General features: G+C 31.5%; 5 protein-coding genes across 8 annotated transcripts; 3 read left to right on the top strand and 2 right to left on the bottom strand.

Annotated features, from left to right (window-relative positions):
- Positions 1–1288: 1288 nt before the first annotated feature.
- Positions 1289–3185, top strand: LOC126858231 (vacuolar protein-sorting-associated protein 25). The gene is made up of 4 exons (XM_050608383.1): positions 1289–1989; positions 2228–2373; positions 2578–2796; positions 2894–3185. The coding sequence occupies exons 1-4, from the start codon at positions 1940–1942 to the stop codon at positions 3004–3006; spliced, it is 528 nt and encodes a 175-aa protein (XP_050464340.1). The 5' UTR covers positions 1289–1939; the 3' UTR covers positions 3007–3185.
- Positions 3186–3596: 411 nt separating this feature from the next.
- LOC126858232 (cyclin-dependent kinases regulatory subunit) lies at positions 3597–5737 on the bottom strand. Its single transcript, XM_050608384.1, has 3 exons — positions 5498–5737; positions 4292–4419; positions 3597–4209 (listed from the first exon to the last, which is right to left on the bottom strand). The coding sequence occupies exons 1-3, from the start codon at positions 5548–5550 to the stop codon at positions 4142–4144; spliced, it is 249 nt and encodes an 82-aa protein (XP_050464341.1). The 5' UTR covers positions 5551–5737; the 3' UTR covers positions 3597–4141.
- A 219-nt stretch (positions 5738–5956) lies between these two features.
- On the top strand, positions 5957–9686 carry LOC126858138 (cactin). Its single transcript, XM_050608211.1, has 6 exons — positions 5957–6304; positions 6395–7263; positions 7338–7514; positions 7600–7798; positions 7909–8404; positions 8520–9686. The coding sequence occupies exons 1-6, from the start codon at positions 6069–6071 to the stop codon at positions 8706–8708; spliced, it is 2166 nt and encodes a 721-aa protein (XP_050464168.1). The 5' UTR covers positions 5957–6068; the 3' UTR covers positions 8709–9686.
- Positions 9687–9700: 14 nt separating this feature from the next.
- Positions 9701–13823, bottom strand: LOC126858141 (FGGY carbohydrate kinase domain-containing protein). The gene is made up of 11 exons (XM_050608217.1): positions 13677–13823; positions 13005–13259; positions 12815–12926; positions 12460–12697; positions 12256–12383; positions 11790–11972; positions 11513–11720; positions 11301–11451; positions 11110–11184; positions 10632–10906; positions 9701–10422 (listed from the first exon to the last, which is right to left on the bottom strand). The coding sequence occupies exons 2-11, from the start codon at positions 13203–13205 to the stop codon at positions 10338–10340; spliced, it is 1656 nt and encodes a 551-aa protein (XP_050464174.1). The 5' UTR covers positions 13206–13259; positions 13677–13823; the 3' UTR covers positions 9701–10337.
- On the top strand, positions 13716–16055 carry LOC126858148 (ribonuclease P/MRP protein subunit POP5). 4 transcript variants are annotated; one of them, XM_050608226.1, is made up of 6 exons: positions 13716–13847; positions 14191–14241; positions 14323–14468; positions 14582–14751; positions 14834–14952; positions 15635–16055. In XM_050608226.1, exons 2-5 carry the CDS (start codon positions 14222–14224, stop codon positions 14948–14950), a joined length of 453 nt encoding a protein of 150 aa, XP_050464183.1. In that variant the 5' UTR covers positions 13716–13847; positions 14191–14221; the 3' UTR covers positions 14951–14952; positions 15635–16055. The 4 variants fall into 4 exon arrangements, with proteins under 4 accessions (XP_050464183.1, XP_050464182.1, XP_050464184.1 ...); XM_050608225.1 differs by lacking the exon at positions 13716–13847 and adding an exon at positions 13854–14102; XM_050608227.1 differs by lacking the exon at positions 13716–13847 and having other exon boundaries at positions 13854–14241; positions 15681–16055.
- The last annotated feature ends 46 nt before the right edge of the window (positions 16056–16101 follow it).

Genomic DNA, 16101 nt, shown 5'->3' with positions numbered 1-16101 from the left:
GATCTACTTATATTATGTCTATGTGATCGAAAGAGAGATCGAAAATTTCTCTATTCTATAATTTTCTTGTAGTTGCTGTATTTATCCTAATGCGCGCGCAAAATAAAAATATTACATGCTATCTTTTACTTTCTCACTTTAACATGGCTACATGCCAAATGTGAGTAATAGAATAATAGCAGAAAAATCTTATTTAGTTAATTTAAACAAAGGAAAAACTTAGAATAGAGGATTATAGAATAGAAGAAATCGATTATATTTTGAAATAAATGTCTAAATGTGTATATTAATTATATATTAGAATATATATATATATATATATATATATATATATATCGCGAATGAATTTTCGAAACGCCAAGAAAGAAAATAAAGTTTTTATATTACAGAATTACAAATTTTCCGAGATACTTTAAGTATATTGTGATTCCGGAAATTTTGTAAATTCTATATTGTACAGTGTATCTTTTTTATGAAAATAAAGATGTAGGTGAATTCTAGCTCTGCAAATATTATATTAACACTTGAATACCTTTACAGGAATTCTTGGAGTAGTGATTATTTTGGAATTTAAAAATTCTTATTCTTGATTATATTCTTCTAATACTTTGTCAATCTTTACAAGCTTAAGTTTTCGTACTTTGAAACATAAGAGTTAAAATTGATATATTGGATATGTTTGGAATAGCAATTTTGAAATTACAATTAGAGGCAATCTTTTTGATTATATTTTGACAATATATTTCGCATAAACTGTGAAAACTTAGTTTATTTATTATAAATTTTATTTCACTCTCTCTTTCTCTGCAAAATTGAAGAAAGTGTGATTGAGATATCATGGATAAATGCTGAAGAACATTTTATTATATATGCGATCATCATGCACAAAATATGCTGGTTTTTTTTTTAACATCTTAGCAATGTTTTACAAAATAAATATTATATATTAAACATTTATTTTAAAAAATATATTCCAATAAGTTTTGTTACATAGATATATGTGTACACATAGATGTACATGATTATGCATGTATGTATAATGTACATCACGCTTCATTTAAGAGGAAAACCATAATATGATAAACATGGCCAAGATTTCGTCATCTTACCTTTCCAATTGCAAACATTTCTTTTACTCAAACAATGTTTTTTTTTTCTCTAATTTCTTTACAATACAGTATTTAACAGAAATCTATAAATCATAAAAAAAGACAAATAATAACGTTTTTGTATGCAAATACATCTCATGTTTGTATAAGCTATTTGAAAATATCTGCCTTGAAGAAATACAACAATTGCTACAAAATGATCAATTACTGTAGCATGAGAAGAAGCATTGACTGTAACATTTTACCCAAAGTTATACAAAACAATATATAAAACAAATATAAATTAGCAATGTAATGGAGTTGGATAAAAAAGTACTTTACGCTTTTTAAATTGAAACATTAATTAGAATTTTATAAATATAATCAATAAAAATATTTACTCTGAACAAAACTCATTATTTTTATCCTATTGCACAGAAGAAAAAAGAAAGCATTAGGTAATGTAGAATTAATTCTGTTCTGATTAATGATTTGGACATTATATTGTGAAAAGAATAATCCACACATTCGCTAGTTTAAGACTATACAGAAGATCACAAGTGTGAGAGGGAGAGAAAGAAGAGAGGATCTAATTTAAAAATAATGATATATACTGAAATCTCTTCACAATAACTAATATGTAAATCTCTGGAAGCGGATTAAAAATATAACGGTCTTACTTTTATTATCCATGTGATGATAGATGCATTATTTTCGGTAAATTGTATATACATATAAAAGCATTTTCTCGAGATGCTGAATTATTTTTTTTAGAATAATACCTGTGTGCAAGATCCCGTATCAGATAGCGTATGTATGCACGATTGTCCCGTGACAATTGATCATTAACAATGGCAGAAATTGAGTGGCCATGGCAATACAGTTTTCCTCCGTTCTTTACGTGAGTATCGTTGCGAAAATCATACAATTACAGAACAAAATTAGAACGCAACGTCATTAAACCTTAAACTTGACAAGACGTTCAACGCAAAATGTGTATTCCGATGAAACTCACATAGGTTAAGAATCTAAATTGAAAACAAAAGTATGCTTTATGATTGTGTGTTCTGCAAAATGATATAAATTAGAAAAATATTCGATATTTTCTTATCTCCCATGATTTCGCTTTATCGTTACAGACTTCAACCTCACACGGATACTAGAGCCAAACAAATAGCGGCCTGGAAGAATTTAGTACTCGAGTACTATCGTATCACAAAGCAGGCTATCGTGGACGTGCGAGAAGTGCACACAAATCCTCTGTTCAATAACATCAATATAAATAGTATCCTTTTTATTCGTTATATTGGAAGACAATTATCTTTCACTATATAATTTATTTATTTTACTCTATTCAATATAATTTCTATATTTTGCTAATGTACTTAATTTTATTTACCTTTTCTTGTAATAGTTACTTAATAATAATGTTATTTACAATAATTTATTCACATTTGCTGTCTAGAGTTCCTTAACAGAATAATAATAGGAAGATTGCCATCTGAAGCTGTGTTAATAATATTAGAAGAATTGGGAAAATCAGGAAACGCATCTCCATTGGATAAAAGCAAACAGAGATGGTTGGTTTATTGGCATACTTTAGAAGAATGGGGTGATATAATATATAATTGGGCACAGGAGAATGGTTTTATTGGATCTGTGTGCACATTATTCGAATTAACACAAGGAGAAGACACAATTGAGCAAGGTAAATTATACAATTCATGTTATCAATTATATTACTTATTGTATTAATATTAATATAATTAATAGTGATCAACTTTTAAATATGTTTCAATTTATAGAATTCCATGGTCTCGACATAGAAGTATTAATAAGATCATTGAGGACACTGGAAGTTGCCAGAAAAGCAGAATTAATCTTATTTGATGATAATCAAGGTGTCAAATTCTTTTAACCTTTGGAAAGAATTACAAAAGTGTTGCCGAAAAATCGCGACTATAGATATATACGAAATAAATTGAACTCTGCTATAACTTATAAATATCTGCATTTAGATGTGTTTTTGTCAAATTTATGAATACACAAGGAATGTAAAGAAAATATTGTTAAATATAAGGTAATTTTGTTTATAAATTTGTTCATAAATGCAAACATTTATTTAACAATATTGTATAATTAGTAATACATCTTTTTCTTTTTTTATAAAAAGTAAATCAAAATAGCTAAGTATACCTGAATACGGAATTCGGATGTAAGAATCCATGTCTTACATGAATAATAATTTTGTTATCTGTTCTTTTTCAAGTATGAACTAATGTATCTGGTTATGCACTTTCTTCAAAGTATATGAATGATACAAAATATATAAAATTAATTAGAACGAGGAATGCAAAAATAAAGGCGAAAATAAAAATAAAACTTTTTAAATTAAGGTCGGTGTACTAAAATTGAAATGCACGAGACATAGAACATAATGTGTTTACATTTCTTTTGTATTATGTTAAAACTTTTGTCAAATTTAATGAAATGTTAAGCCTAAGCCTTAATTTATTGAAATTTTTAGACTAATCTAAAAGGCACTCTATGATCACAAGAGGAAATTCTTATAAATTATTTCTTTTTCAAATTACAACCTTTGAGAAGAACTAGAGAGTATGTCACACACTGTCAGAGTCAATATATCGTAACATAACTTTCATTCTTGAGTTCTAATGCAAAAAGATAAGAGCTATGACAAAGCGATGATTAAAAACTAAGATACTCTATAGACATATATACAGTATACTTGCTTGACATTTTTTTTATGAATGACTAAGCAAAGTAATTATAGACACAAAGACTATGGACATATTATTTTGTGGATTTTAACCAAATCGCTTTGTGTACAACTGATTTGCAGGACTTCCTTAAATCAAATCTACAGAAAGTTTATTCGATATCAAGTTATGCATTGTGACGTTAAAGAGAGAAAAGAGAAAGAGAGAAAGTAACATTGCTTTACCATCACAAATATGTCCCACTATAAATATGAACATAATCTGAATTGTTATTTACAAGCTAATAGTATAATAGAAATAATTTCTCCGCATTCAATTTTCTTCCTCTCTCAATTCTGGAGGTGTCGTTATTTTTCTCTTGAACAACAAAATGTGTGGTTCTGAAAAATGGTTCACTCAGTTAAAACAAATTTTTTATCAATTATGTCAATGAAACATTAGAATAATATACTAAATACATACCAGGTTCATGAATCATATAATGCACCCATCCTTGACTCTGCTGGACTCCAATGGCTCTCCATTCTTGCTCAGACAGCAGATGAGTTCTCGGCACCAGTTTTACCATTTCTTTTGGCAAAACAACATGCCTGTACAAAATTTATAAGAAAAAAGAAAAATAATAAGATAGAACAAGAAAATAAAAAAATAATAGAGAAAAAAATAAATATAAGAAATATATATAATAAACCTAATAAATCTTTTTATATACATTTATATAACATATTTATATATTAAAAAAAAAAAAATAAAACAATTTTCATTTTTTTTAATTTTAAAGAATAATTTACCAATTTAAATAAAAATAATATTAATAATAAATAAAAATATTCATTAATTTATACAAAATAAATTCTTATCAATTTGTCCTCCCAAAAAATTGATCATTGCATCGTGCAACAGATGACAAAAAATTTCAGATTCAGTAAACTTGCACACACAAATACACAATTCAATTTTATATGCTACTTTCAAAAATTAATGCAATTAAACAAAAAATACAATATATAATTTTTCTTCCATAATTTTTTAGTTTCAATTATTATAGTCGTAATGTGATATAATTAATATATATTTTTTCCAATTTGTATCAAATTTTTATAGTTTAATCAAAGAGAAAAAAATTGCGAATATATATCACAGTAGTACTTTTTTTTATTTTTTTATATTATCCATGTACGTCACATCTATTCTTCTAACAGAAGACATTCCTCGCATGAAAACGATAAATTGCGAAACATATTACATATGTAATACTATTTCTCTTTCACCCGAAAGCAAACTCTTGTGCTATAAAGGTCACAGAATCTGAGAACGTGTTGGATCCATTTAAATAGAAAAAAATAACAGATCGAAGAATGCTAATTTGGACTGGACGACACGAGCTTCAACGACAACAAAGCAAATTGACAGCGCGTCTATTGACAGCGCATCTTTCTCGATTCGGCCGCTTCAACATCTGCTGTCGAGGAAGACGAAGAAGATGAAAATGATGAGAAAAAAAGATGACGAGAGGAAACAAGAGGAAGTTGAATCAGGCGTAGAGAGACATTGTCTCAGACTCAAAATTACGTAGATATGTCGAATCTCGCGAGGAACCGAGATCAGCGGGGATCTCGTCTAGAAGATAAAAGAGGGTCTATAAAAGACTGCGTGTAGTGTACTCACCTGTACTCGTACTGATCGTCGTAGTATTTGCTCGAATAGTAGATGTGCGACATCGTATCCTTCGATTAGTCGCGACAGATTTTGCGAGAGATCACCGCGAAAGAGAGAGATAGAGAGACCCGAATTCGCGAGAGGATAAATACTCATACATACACACGGAGCGAAACTTTCGAAAAGACCACTCGCGCTAGCGTGCATACGCTGTCTAATTTGAAAGTTTAACGGATATGCCGGCCAGGCATGCGAACGGCGGAGGTAGCCTTACTTCACGAGTCAAAAGAGATTTTCGAAATGCCGCGACGACTCATTCCTCGCGATATGCACGCGCGACAAAAATACTTTGATCGATCAGCGAGAATGTCGTCGTCGTCGGCGATTCGAAACGGCTTCCTTTCGTTGCTTCTTCTCAATTTCCCAGGCTCCGACTGTCGACTCACGTAGTCGCGGTATCAGCTGCGTTTTGCGTCACAACTGCAGCAAGATGGCGCGCTTTCGAAGCGCATCGTGAAAGAAGATGAGGTTAAACGCGTGAGTGTTTTGATTGATAATAATTTCCTTGCCTCGTCACGCGATGGAGAAATACTCGTGTGACAGTGATCGCAAATCGAGGAGGAAAAAATACGACGACGATCACGGACGTAAAGATCAAACATCGCGTAGGGATCGCGATTACACGGAATCTAGGAGATCAAAGTCGGGGCACAAACGTTCGGAAAAATCCAGCGAGAGGCGTAAGAAATCAAAGAACGAAGATACTCGTTCGCGTCGCGAATCGCGGAAGAAATCTTCCAAACATAAAAGAAAGAGGTAGGTTTTTTCTCAATTTTAAATTATTTTTTTAGACTTTCTGTCTTTGCTTTGTAACAACGTATATTGACATATTTTTTAATTTTTCAGGGAGTCGTCTTTATCGTCATCATCGTCATCATCGTCGTCGACTTCATCATCCGATTCGAGTAAACCTAGCAATGGCTCTTCCACAGATTCATCTTCGGATTCTACAAAATTATTGGAGAAATTGCAAAAGCAACGACAGAAGCAGATCGAGGAACGTAAACGTCAGAAAGAGTTAATGAAAGCGAGAGAAACGCCAGAGGAGAAGCGCCTACGTCGTCTGAAAAAAAAGCAAGCCAAGGAACGTAAACGTAAGGAGAGGATGGGCTGGGACAATGACTATTTACACTATACGAATACAGATAATCCATTTGGGGATGGTAACATTCTCTCCACTTTTGTGTGGTCGAAAAAATTGGGGAAAGAGGGTTTACTTGGTGTCGGTAGAGAAGAATTGGAGATGCATAACAGGTATAAGCAAGAAGAGAATAAGAGAGAATTGGAGAAGGTCAAGAAGAGGAGGCAAGAGAGAGAATTGGAGCGACAACAGAGAGAGGAGGAAATGACCATGTTGCAGAGAGGCAAGCAGGCTGCTCAATTAGAGCAATTAGCTCGGCAGGAAGGTCAATTTCACCTTGAGCAAGCTAGATTAAGATCCCGCATTAGAATTCAGGATGGTCGTGCAAAACCTATCGATCTTCTTGCAAAGTACATCAGCGCAGAGGAGGAGGTCGATGCAGTAGAAATGCACGAGCCATACACATACTTGCGAGGTTTGCAAGTGAAAGATCTGGAGGATCTTATAGAGGATATAAAAGTTTACAAGGAATTGGAGAAGGGCAAAAATTTGGATTACTGGAACGATATAACGGTGATTGTGGAGGATGAATTGCATAAACTCAGAAAACTGGAACGAACGGAATATGAAGTTGGTAAGAGAGCGATTCTTTTTTCTTTCTTCTTTTTTAGCTTGTTCATATTGTTTATTCACATTTTTTTTTTTCAGCTGTTGGTAGAAGAGAAGGAATTCATGAATCAGTCGCCAAAGACGTTACGACTATCTTTAAGGGCAAAACTGCAACACAGTTGGAAGCTTTACAGTTACATATTCAGGCAAAAATTACCGGAAAGCCAGAAGGCGTCGATATCGGATACTGGGAAAGCTTATTGTCGCAATTGAAAGGTAATAGACATAATGAATAATTAGAAATGTATTAAAACACTGTAAATAATAATAATGTTATTTACACCAAGTATTAAACATGTAGCTCATATGGCAAGGGCCCGACTTAGAGATCGACACCAAGAAAATCTGCGTAAGAAGCTGGAGGTTTTAATCGCCGAACAAGGTGTAGCCAGAGCGGAGAACGAGGCTGAGAGCTCGCAAACGCAGGAAAGCGAGTCCTTGATTAAGCAGGATGAACCTTCCACGAATACAGCAGTCGAGAAGAACGAAAATAATCAAGAGTAAGTGTTCTCTCCCTCACATTAATTTCAGTCACTTTTTTTAAATTTATTAATATTTGATTTTATTTCTCTCAATGTGATATAAGGTATCATTATATCATGTGTTACAGTGATAATCAGGAAACTAATGCCGCTGACGATATATTATCTGAATCTTTCCACGAGTATGAAGCGGGCGGCTATTCGCCGAGTTATATACCTTATTCGCAACTCGAGCCGGGTACGCTCGTAACACAGGAGGACGAGGATAGTCAACGACTAGAATACGCGAGACAACAGGTTCTCAGCACCGGCAGAAAGATTCAGAGCGTACTAACGAGCGAGGAGCAAGCAATGCACCGGGAGGCGCGCAAGGGTATGAGCTTAGACGAAGCGGAGTTTAGCGTCGAATCGTCGCTGGAAGCGCAGATCTATCTCTGGTCCGACAAGTATCGACCACGTAAGCCGCGTTATTTTAATCGCGTACACACCGGCTTCGAGTGGAACAAGTATAATCAAACACACTACGACATGGACAATCCACCGCCCAAAATTGTACAAGGCTACAAGTTCAACATCTTCTATCCAGATCTCATCGATAAAAATACTACCCCAGAATATTTTCTGGTAAGATATATATATATATATACTCTCTCTTGCGAAAATAAAATTATTTAAATATTTTAATTTAATCGATATCATCGGATGTTTCGATAGTTAATCTTTGATGTTTAATTTTCAGACACCTTGTGCCGACAATAAGGACTTTGCTATTTTGCGATTTCACGCAAGCCCGCCTTATGAGGACATTGCGTTCAAGATCGTCAACCGGGAGTGGGAGTATTCGTATAAGCGCGGATTCAGATGTCAGTTTCACAACAACATCTTTCAGCTATGGTTTCATTTCAAGAGATATAGATATCGCCGTTAATGTAAAATATATGTATCATTTATTTTCCTTATATTATTATATAATTTTATAGATAAAAACTTGTCTATATAATGTATCTTCTTAATTATATATACAACGCTACGATCAGATTTTTTAATATTGTATTTATATAAAAAAAGATTAATATGGAAAAGATTGCTAGGAATATAGCGAAGATGTTTTTTGCTTAATGGAACCGATTATACATTATTGTTTTATAGCAAAGCGCGCGGTTCCTTTCGTGATGCGTTCCGTTTCACGCATTGATCGCATAGATCACCTGAAAATATATAGTTCACATAACATTAATATATTATAGATTTCCAAGCGATCTATGCGCTTTATGCATGAAACGGAATGCAACCTAGACTAGCGTGACTTGAGCGACGTTCTGCAAACGCTCCAATTGGTTTTCGAACGGATCAATGAGTAACGCACTTGAGTTTTCGAACCATAGACATAGAAACCATAGAAATATTTTCTATGTCTATGTTAAAAACATTTGGAAACAATTGAAACGATAAAGTAATTATACGAACAATTCATTTTTGATATAATTTAATATTTAAAACAATATATATTAGCTTTTATATTTGATAAAGATTCTCTTTATTGAGAAAAACAGAAATTAATATTTTGAAATGTATTTACGCGCGTGCGCGAGAAACGCTGTATAGCGCCACATCCGTTGATATTTCTTATATAGTTCAAAAAATATTGTTATATAGCAATTTATTTTTATACAATTCTATATCTGTAATCAGAAGACATTCTTTTTTTCTGATATTGCTCTATCATCATGTCATGCTGGAACAACTGATAACGAATATTAATCAATACCAATAAGTTATTTCAAAGTTCAAGAAATAATATATACTAGAATAATTTGTTAATAAAAAGTATAATTTGTAAATAAAAAAAAAATTTTGTACAATATAAAGTACAACATAGATTAGTCTACAATAATTATACTTACATGTATAAATAATATGTATAAAATATATATATATATAATAATTTGTCTATATCAAAAAAATTTCTATTGTATTTTTCTATTTTTACATTAAAGCTAAAATTAAATGAATATAAAAATATATGTAATAAAATAAAAGCATTGTTTTCTTTTTCAGATCATAAGATTGGCTCGATCATGGAAAATTTGTCGTCACAAAATCCTTTACCATGTTAACTGCCATTATATATAAGGAAAAAAACACTATTGTACATTATCAATAGTAGTACATAATTCGTAAGCAGTACTATTATTACCCTTAACATCACAGTAAGTGTTTTCAATTGATTTGACACGCTATATATGTTTACAAGTGGAAAGATATTTTGTACATGATATCGATACTTTCCAGTGAAGTGACAATTTTTTACAAATGCTTTCGAACCTAATATTTAAATTTTCATAATAGACTCATTTTTAATTTGCATTCTAATTGTAGCATTGGAGATTCTTTCTAAAAATTTATCAAGTATATTTATCAACAATATTTGCAGAATGATTATCTTCTTATCATTTATCTTCATTCAAACTCCCATTTTACAAGTCGCGCATTCACTGAACATAGCTTATTCTTATAAACATTACTCATTTAGACTAAAAAAGTGAAAAAAAATGGACTATAATTCTTCGCTCATTAACCTTCTGTATTCTTGTTGATCCTGAACCAATTTCTTAAATACACGATACTTTCGAAGATGATATCTGAAATAATTACAAGTAGATATACAATAAATGATATGCAATAAATAATAATCAATTCGAAATAATAGGAATATTTTCCTTAATAATTTTCGCAAAGCCGGTTTTCCTTCTCTTTTACCTCTTTTTATCAAAACTTTAAATCTAAATGCAATATTTTAGAAATCGCTCTATATAGTTTTTGTGTTAATATTATAGCCATATATACTTACTTGTAACATTCACTCGTCGGTTTTACTATATTCGATAACCCTGCCATTTTTTTGATAGTTTCATGCATGGAATATTTATTCGTGGCACATGCTCCGAGAATTGCCGAACCCACTAAAACCGATTCCCGCTCCACAGGGCAAAGTACCGGTAATGCCAATACATCGGCTTGTATTTGAATAAACAATGGATTTTGACTAAGTCCACCACAAACTAATATGCTCTCGATATTATGACCGGCAGCCGTCAAGGTTTCAATTATATACTTTGTACCGTACTGTCAGAAAAATTAATATATTTCTGTTACAATAATTTTGATATGAAGTAATCTTTAATTAAACTTCTCATTGCATTAAATATATTAAAGTTATTTTCAGAAAAAAATAATCGAACATTTCTAATTTGTAAATAAATAAAGATAAAATTTTGTAATTTAATTAAAATTATTTATATTATAACTATTTTTAATTTGTAAGATACCGTTAGTGCTTGCACTGCTGCTAAGTATAACAATGCTAAGTCTTCTTCATCTACAGATAAGGATAATCCAGATATCTATAAAGTAATATAAGTAATATCTATAATAATATAAAATTAATATAATGATATAAAACTATATCCATTTTCAAGATATGCAAAGTATAAAAAATATGCAATGTATATGTCAATACCATCCCTCTCAGAGTTGGATCAGCAAGAGGCGAACGATTACCGTGAAAATCTGGCCACATATGTATATCCTTTGTCAAGTAAGACACGTTGTGCATATTTTTCTGCTCAGCCATAACAAATAACAATTCGGACAGATATTGTTGAATATGTCTGAAATTAATAGTACTTTTATCGTATCGATATTTATTCATATATGTTTCGATAAACTCACTTATTTCCGCCTAAAGTTTTCAGAATTCCTGGCGTCGCAGGATGTGTATCGATAACATGATCTAATAGCTTTCCAGTAGCACTTTGACCCCCCTCATTGAGCCAGAAACCGGGTACCATCGCACTGTAGTATGGACCCCAAACACCGTTTACAAATATCTTATTCTCGTTCACTATCATGTGACACGTCGAAGTACCACAAATCAAAGCTAAAAATTGCAAATAGTCCATGTTAATTTTCTTTCTGATGTTTTGCGTATCGTTAACGATATGCGCACCTAATCGATTGGAAAAATTTGAAGATACATCTGGCGCATAACAACCGATCATGCCGAGGCCACCGGCGTGTGCATCGATCAGCGATGTTCCAACCGGTGTACCTTTCAATAATCCCAATTCTGTCGCAGCTTTTGCCGACAATCCCGGCTCAATCGCATCACCGGGCACTCTTACATCATTACCTTGACATTAATATATGCCTTTATTAAAGTGAAATAAAAATTTATTTATATAAAGTTTATGTTATATATAATGTATAAAATATCCCAACTTTTGCATTTATTTTTGATATTGAAATTAGTTCATCAATCTTTAATTATTCTTTATACGAAAAACCGTTATACAAAATATTTTTTTATAATTTTATAATTTTTTTCTTATTTTTCCTATTAGTTAAAATTAAATAAAACATTTTATTTGTAAGAACTTCTCAAAAATTTTCGATATAAATATAATACAATGTACCTATTTTTCTCCAATTATCTTTTTTCAGGTCCCGTAAATTAAGTTGCTCAAAGAACTCCTCATTCCATTCGTTCTTACCATTGGGATTGGCGCTATAATTCCACTTACATACTAACGAACACAACGATCTAATAGAATAAAAGATAAAAGACATTAATTACTTCAATTGCCTGATTAAAGGATTTAGACATCAAAGATTTCTACCGCGATTCCGATTCAGTGGCTTTCCATGTTAAAAAATCTGGTAAGTCAAACAACAGTGCTGCAGAATTCCAAGAAGCAGGTAAATTCTTTTTGAGCCATAACATCTTTGGTGTTTGCATCTCAAGAGAAACTTTGCCGCCTACATATTGCAATATGTCATGACCTATAGAATTGATAAAATCAGCTTCCTCTTGCGCTCTATGATCCATCCATAGTATGACATTTTGTTTTTCCTGCCCTGAACAATTAATATAATTTAATCAATTTATTAAATTACATTAATACTATGATTATACTTATATAACATTTTTTACAAAGTTAAAATAAGGAATGTCTCCTGTTTTTTTCTTTATACCTGTAAGACTAATTGTTACTGGTGATCCTGTTCTATCTATAGCCACCAATGAGCATGTAGCATCAAAACCAATTCCTTTGACATCTTCTGCGGAAATTTCGGCAACAACTGACTACGAATAAGACAAAATTTGCAATTTAATTAGATATTTAATATAATTTTACTATTATTGCAGTAAATTTCATTTTACCTTGACAACATGGCACACAGCACTCCAAATGTTATCAGAGGATTGTTCGTAAAAATTTGGGGCAGGATGAAATATTTCAAGAGGACATGTAGCCATCTTCTTTATCTTTCCATTTGAGGTAACCAGAGCCGCTCGAACACTTCCTGTTCCTACATCTACACCAACAAAAAAATCCATGATTGTCACAGTGTCGACAGGCATCTGCAGTCTCACATGAAGTAAAGTCAACTAAACTGTGTCGAGTTTCAGCATGAGCTGTAAGAAAGAAGTGATATAATTATCAGCCAACCAGCATATATTAATCGTTGACATATATTCTAAGATGGCATGACCCTGAGATAACATTAATTCCAGAGATATGAATGCACAGCATGAATAAAAACTTGAGAGAGTGTAATGTTATCAGTTAATAATTCTTTAATCCAACAGCACACATATAAATATGTTATATTGGTGATTACAAATTGTATATAATTTCCTCTTGGCTTTCTACAAATTAATAATAGCTACAAAAATAATTTTAAAAGTGCAATATATATAATATATATGCAACATATAATAAGTGTTCGCATTTTAAATAATAAAATTTATTAGGAACAAGAATTATTAGGTAACATATTATCTCATCACTTATGATAAATCATATAGAAATATTTATATTGCTATAATTACCTTGATTTTATAGTTAGACGACACTTTTATTATAACATTGTCACATTTATTCCATTGTGTTTATACAAATATCCAAATAAGAAATTGTGAAATTTAGTGAAAGTTGTTTTAATCGGCGACATCGTAATAGCAACATTATGAGGTCATCACTTAAATTGCAACAAGAAATATGTAAAAAATCGATGTGTGATAAGTATAAAAACAAAGTATAAATAATAAGCCATATAAATTGCATAAAATTGTTCATATTTTTTTTATGTATATATACATATATATATACGCATGTATGCACGTGCTTCGCACCGAGCTTGATACCAACATGGCCTAACCATATCTGATTCTATAAAACACATGATATGTGTCAGTTCGACTACGTGAAATTATGGCCGTGTTTCAATATTATTGCCAGTACTAAAAATCTATAATGTGCGTGATGTGAACTATAGATTTTCAATACTGTATAGTAATATCAGAATACGACCGATATTGTTCATTTTCTACTACTTGGTTTTAGATACAGAAAGTTGTGTAAAATAACCTAAAACATGGTTCGCTTCAAAAATAGGTAATTCATAATGACATTCATCACAGAATTTCCACATTTAATAAAAAAATATAATTTCTTTTTCATTTTTTCTTTTTTTAGGTACATTGTTCTCGAGATTACACCACATAACAACGATGATAAGCAATTGATGTTGAAAAATACTGCTCTCTCTCATGCAGTTCAACAAAAGATTCAACAGTTGTATGGTGATTTTGGAGTGGCAGCGATAAAAGATGGTTTTGATGGTAATTAAATGTTTGATGCAATGATAATCCCTCCCTCTCAATTAGATACTATCTATAATGTATATAACAATAAAATGTACATAATTATGCTATTTCCTTATTTCCTGTTACAGCTAAATATTGCAATTCATATACGAAAATAGCACTGGTAAAGATTAGACATGGGCCTCACAAATTCGTACTGCGGGCTATCCCATTAATAAATGATGTAGGTGGGCGGTTAGTTAAAACAAGTATTCTATATGTTGGGGCAACTATGAAACATTGTTTTCTTTTTATCAGAGTAAGAATGCAATATATGCTTTAATTTTAGATTTTGTGAATGTACAGTTAACAAAGAAATCATTATGGAACATGTTCTTTAGAAACATCAAGAAAAAAAGTTGGAACAAATATGGTCAAAATTACGAACAGAAACTGAAAGAAAGGAAATGGAGACGATTTTGACGACCTTGACACCTGCTATGAAAGATTTTAAGTAAAAGTTAGTTACTTTTATGGACAAATGTTTCTCGATAGATCATAAAATATTAACATTTTAACTGGTAACAATAGATATATTTCCATATTATCTATATATCAAAAATAAGAGAAAAGAGAGAAAATCAGTATTTTTTATGTATATAGCTCTACTCTTTTTTCATTTTTATTGTATTTTTTTATAAATAAAATTATAGGATCACATTGCATGTGTAAAAAAGAAGCCTTTTATATCAATTCGTATAAAAATTAGTAAAATATTCATATTACAAATGCAAATGTGATAATACTAACATATAACCCATTAACTACTTTAGCAAATGAGTTCTTATTTTCTTTCTGATAGATTTGATAATACTATTTAACTTACAATTATAGTTAAATAACTTTTCATGCAGAAGATAATTTTTAATTATATATAATAATAAGTATAATAAAATAATAAAAATAATAATAAATATATATAATAATAAAAATCAGATAATTTTTGTAAAAAAAATAAAAATATAAATCTGTTCAACTTTTTATAAGTATTAACAAGGAGTTCTTTATCAAGCTTCGTAGAGGATAAGGATTCAGCAGATTCCCACTAAACGCATTAAAAGTAATGTCACTAAGCTTGTTGCTATTTTCGCTTATTGCATTTTTTTTTTTTTTTGAGAACTAACTAATTTTTATTTTCTTAGATTCTTTTTCCGAGACGGTCTCCAATAAAGACTTCGTTATCTGCAGCAGATATCTTTTCTGATTATCGGCAACAGGGATCATTGCTGTCTCTCACCAGTTGTCGCTGTTCATTGCTGGCTGGAAACCACTGGAAACTTGGAAACCTCTTTCAGTCAAAGAGAAGGCTTCACTGTGCCTATCTTCAGACCGCTACCATCGCGGCATCGGGCATTCCGCTATCCCGTGTCCCGCGTTATTCCGCTTCCGCCGTTTATAGTCATCGGTCGTGCATTTACCGCTCGTTCGGATTAATTCGGATCATATCGTACCATTCGGAGGAGCAGCTGATGGCATCCTGCTCGGCTTCAGCATTTCGCGAATCCAGAAATTCGTACGTGTGCGCGCGATCTAGATAAAAAAAAAAAACAAGAGAAAAACAAACCGAGTGTATACATAACACGCATCATCATATATCTTGAACTGAACT

This window comes from Cataglyphis hispanica, chromosome 24 (assembly GCF_021464435.1).
Source record: "Cataglyphis hispanica isolate Lineage 1 chromosome 24, ULB_Chis1_1.0, whole genome shotgun sequence".
In the NCBI taxonomy this organism is placed as follows: Eukaryota; Metazoa; Arthropoda; class Insecta; order Hymenoptera; family Formicidae; genus Cataglyphis; species Cataglyphis hispanica.
The sequence above is the reverse complement of the archived record's forward strand: the minus strand, read 5'-3'. Positions and strand labels throughout refer to the sequence as shown.